General features: G+C 39.7%; 1 protein-coding gene across 1 annotated transcript in view; it reads left to right on the top strand.

Moving 5' to 3' along the window:
* Positions 1 to 954, top strand: part of wdr3 (WD repeat domain 3) — a gene marked incomplete in the record, with an annotated part of 27,692 nt that extends 26,738 nt beyond the window's left edge. The window contains 1 exon segment of the mRNA XM_014024441.1: positions 569 to 954. Within this exon segment, the coding sequence (XP_013879895.1) occupies positions 569 to 724 (156 nt within the window).
* Positions 955 to 1,354: the final 400 nt, after the last annotated feature.

A 1,354-nucleotide genomic window follows, 5' to 3' on the forward strand; every position in this document is an offset into this window, starting at 1 on the left:
CAACACAGTAAATCAAGTGTGGAACAATTTTTTATTATATAATATAAACAGTGCTTTATCATTAAATAAGTCCCTTACTTTGTATAATACTGGCTATTTGGCTATTTTTGTTTTTAAATGATTTATGTGGGATTTCCATGTTAGCTTTTCATCAATAATGACACCCAAAAACTTCACTGACTCTACAGATCTCAAAACCATCAACTCTGACATCAACAGTTATAATTAGTTTTATCCAAAGTTAATGACAATTTATTAAGTTTTAAACCAGGTTTTTATTTTTACTAAATCTGTTTGCATCATTTCCATCATCTGTTGTACATCTTTACCCAAACCAAAAAAAAAAAAGATTTAAGCAGCAATTATCTGATTTAATCGTCTGTTTTCAGGATCCACTTTGGTCAGATCACCAGTAACCAGATGCTGCTGTCGGTCATCGATGAGCTGCGGACCAACACGCTCTCCAGAGTCTGCCAGATCCGAGTGAGTAMCGTCTGGAAAGGACAGCAGACTGATGTGTCCAGGCCGTGTTTCTCTGAGGGTTTTCTGTCTGTTTTCTTGGTTTCAGGATGTGATGGGCTTCAACAGCGCCGCCCTGAAGTTCCTCCAGCGGGAGATTGAGAGCAAAGAGGACGTGACGTTCTTYGCCGACGCCACGGGCCGACTGCAGGAGAAGAAGAAGAAGAGGAGGAAACGAGAGAGAGCTGTTCTGACCATCGCTTGAATCATACAAACTTYTATTTTATAGTTTAGGTAAAAACCTCCAGCTCACGTTGTTTCTTTCCAACTGTAACTCAGGACTGAAGCAGCCAGATTCTGCTTCTGACTTTAATATGTTGTGAAATCCTGACAGGATGTAACTGTGTTTAACAGTCATGTTTCATGTTTTTTAATAAAGCGTGTTGGAGGATTCCTCCCAGTTCTTCAGGTTCTAAATAAATCCTCTTTCACAGAGTCATGKGCACACAGCATATTTTTTAACAAATTCACGTCATGTTTAAAGCAGAGCTCCATTCATAATCAGCACACAGAGTGATGTCTGATTTTTGTCTCACGAGCCTAAAGGGAGCTGTTTGGGATCGGAGGCAAAACGTAGGACTCACCTGCTCGCTCTCTGGTGTTACTCTGCTCTCCTGCTGAGCCTCGTGTTCCTGTCCAACACTTCAGAGATGAGGCCTGGGTTTACAGCTCCACTAACCTGGGCTAAATTTCCTGTCCTCTTAAAGGGATCCCCGATTAGTTGTAACATTAGTCTTTATTTGATAAACATATTTTAACTGTTAAATGAAGACTGTAAAAATACTGTAGGCTGTTTAGTTTTTATCATTTTTAAAAATATAGTACACAGATGGAG

This window comes from Austrofundulus limnaeus, unplaced genomic scaffold (assembly GCF_001266775.1).
Source record: "Austrofundulus limnaeus strain Quisiro unplaced genomic scaffold, Austrofundulus_limnaeus-1.0 Scaffold422, whole genome shotgun sequence".
NCBI classification, from domain to species: Eukaryota; Metazoa; Chordata; class Actinopteri; order Cyprinodontiformes; family Rivulidae; genus Austrofundulus; species Austrofundulus limnaeus.